At 36.9% G+C, this 3,056-nt stretch overlaps 1 protein-coding gene across 1 annotated transcript in view; it reads left to right on the forward strand.

Moving 5' to 3' along the window:
- Positions 1 to 3,056, forward strand: part of PTAR1 (protein prenyltransferase alpha subunit repeat containing 1) — a 15,120-nt gene that overhangs the window by 7,152 nt on the left and 4,912 nt on the right. The window contains exon 4 of the mRNA XM_005868328.2: positions 1,946 to 2,250. Within this exon, the coding sequence (XP_005868390.2) occupies positions 1,946 to 2,250 (305 nt within the window). The remainder of the gene's footprint in view (positions 1 to 1,945; positions 2,251 to 3,056) is intronic.

Below are 3,056 nucleotides of genomic sequence, written 5' to 3' on the forward strand. Positions count from 1 at the left end.
TATATATGTGTGTGTATATATATATATATATATATATGTATTACATACACACACACACACACACACAAAGTACTGTTATGGATATATTTTCTTGTATTTTTCTATAATAAGCATTTGTTAGCTTTCTATTCAAAAATGGTTAGAGAATAAAAAATGTTTATCAATGCTATAGAGTGGAGTTATGAGACGTTTTAATTTTCTATTTCATGTTCCCTGTGATGTTTGTGTGTTTAAGTGAACATATAGTTAGGTAAATTTTAAAATAGTCTCATTTCTAGGGTGGGAGGGGAGGAAAGACAGTTGAGCAGAGGTCATTACTCCAAAAATGATAAATAGATGTCCAATAAAGACATGAAAAGATGTTCAATATCCTGAGCCATTAAGGAAATGCAAATCAAAACCACAGTTTGATACCATTTCACACCAACTAGGATGGATAAAATTTAAAAGACAGACAATAAGTGTTGACGAAGATGTAGAGAAATTTGAAACCCTTATACTTTGTTGGTAGAAATGTGAAATGGTGTACCCACTGTGGAAAACACTTTGGCATTTAAAATCTGTTGTACTATAGCCTACATGTCCTGCTGCCTAATTCTTCAATAATGTAATAACCTTAAGATTAGTTTTGTTTTTTTCAGCTAGAAGTTTATCTGGTTCTATTTTGCTCACCTTTTAAATCTAATAAACAGTCTTGTTTTTTATTTCTTCATGACTCACCAGAGGTAGCCTCTATAATAAATTTATGTGGCTATGAATAAACTCTTTTAGGATTTAAAACATTTCACTGATATAACTTAACCATCCTAGCAGGGAATAAGCTTATCCCTCAGTACTAGTCACTTCATTCATTAAATTGTTTATTTAGTCAGTCATAGAATACTTACATGTCCACTCTGAGGCCAGTGGATATAGGGACAGATAAGGATCTTAAAGAACTTGTAGGGTTTGATGGGATAAAAAAGTTGCACAGAAAATTCTATAATATATATGGTGAAACCCACAAGAAGTATGGAGGTTCAGAAGAGGAAAAGATTTCTTCTAGGGAAGAAAAGAGACTGAGAAGCGGAGAGGGATCTTGGTACAGGAGAAGGCAAAAGGTTCCACTCAGTGGTCATGCAGACCTCATTTGAATACTGCCATCAAATGCTTGGAACCTTTAAAAAACAGGTAAAAGAGCTTTTTGACATTGTGTTGTCTATATTGTTCACTGTTGACAAGTATGTCTTTTTTCCTTAGCTGGTCTGAAAAATCCTCTGATGGAACATGGTAGATCAATGTACCCATTTGCTGTTCAAGTTACTGCCAAATAATTAAATTTTTCATAAATGCTGATTTTCTTTTTTTTTCATTCCATTTAAAATTGTTTAGTTTGCAGGATTGATAGCACAAAGATTTAAACAGTTCACTGCTGAATTTCATCTCATCTACCTTTAAAAAACTATCATTGATGTTAAGTGAATTGAGATGAATAGTAAATAATAGTCATGAACTCTTGAAATTTACTGTTACTCATGAGTCATGTTTTTGTACCAAGCCTTTAGAATTAAGTAGTGAGCAAAACAGACATGGTCTTTGCCCTCATGGCACTTATAGTGAAGAACAAATAATTACATTGAGTCTGTTGTGATAAGTTAGATATAGTAGAGGTTCATTAAATATCAAAGAAAGTTTACATCCAAGTAACCTCTGAATTTATATTTCCTTTCTATAGCATATATGTGTGTGTGTAAAATCTCCAATTACTTTATAAGGGAATGTCGAAACTAGCATTTATTGAGCTTCCACTCAGCAACAGCACTGTGTATACACTGTATACAAAATATTGGTAGGAATGGCATTGTCAAAAACACACACAAAAAGGACAATCAAAGCAAGGCATTAATGGAGAAATAAAAAAACTTGGGAAGTTTCTCGTCTCACCTTTCTTTTTTCTTCTTACAAGATTCTTCTCGATGAACTATCTTCTACTAAACACTGGGCATCCATGCACGTTTCAGACCACAGTGGATTTCACTACCGCCAGTTTTTGCTGAAGTCTTTGACTAGCCAAACTGTGAAAGACAGTTCTGTGTTGGAGCAAAACCCTTTGAGAAGTGAGCCAGCCCTACTTCTTCCACAAGATGAAGCAGCAGCAGCTTCCACAGAGGAACCAAGGATAAATATTCCCCATCTTCTAGAGGAAGAAGTTGAATTCACCACTGATCTTATTGATTCCTACCCAGGACATGAAACCCTTTGGTGTCATAGGTAAGAGAAGGGAAAATTCATTTCTTTCATGAAGCTGTGTGTGTCCTTATGAGACCTACAGAGGTCTTGCATCTGATGCCTGCCTGTGTGGGTGAACATGTGATCTGCTTGTGGAGCTTTGCCTCAGTGATTTGGAGGAGTTTGTGTAACCATATCCTCCTCACGATCATCATCTATAATCGTTTTCCTCGTGTAGATGTTTGCCTACAGCTTAGCATGGTGGTATTCACCCTTGACTGTACAACAGAGTAATATGTTACTTCCAAACAAAAAACAAAAGTTTCTGCACACCGTCCTTGGAGATACTGATATTTAGCATATCTGGGATGGAGCACTGCCTTTTTTTTTTTAATATAAAGGAAAAAATCCTAACAGGGAAATAGGATATACAGTTAGACCATTCATTAGTCACTGAGACTAGCTAAACTTTATGCTTCAGACCATTATCCTATCTAATAATAGAGAAACATGGTAATTAGCCGTACCTCTGCTACCCTTCCCATTGGCTAATCAGGGCGATATGCAAATTAACTGCCATCCAAGATGGCGGCCGACAGCCAGGCAGCTTGAAGCCAACAGGAGGTTTGCTTGCTTCAGTGATGGAGGAAGCCAACGTTCCCCGCCTGCCTTGCCGGCCTCTGAGCTTGCAGTTTAAGAAACATTGTTACAAATATAGAAGCTAAACAAAACCCCAGAAACCTGCTTTCAGCCAGCCGGGCCTCAGCCAGCAGGACCGCAACATTGTTTCAATTATAGAACAAACGCAGATCCCTGCTTTCAGCCAGCCGGGATCTCAGAGCTGGAGT

The sequence above is a fragment of the Myotis brandtii genome, unplaced genomic scaffold, assembly GCF_000412655.1.
Source record: "Myotis brandtii unplaced genomic scaffold, ASM41265v1 scaffold266, whole genome shotgun sequence".
Classification (NCBI taxonomy): domain Eukaryota; kingdom Metazoa; phylum Chordata; class Mammalia; order Chiroptera; family Vespertilionidae; genus Myotis; species Myotis brandtii.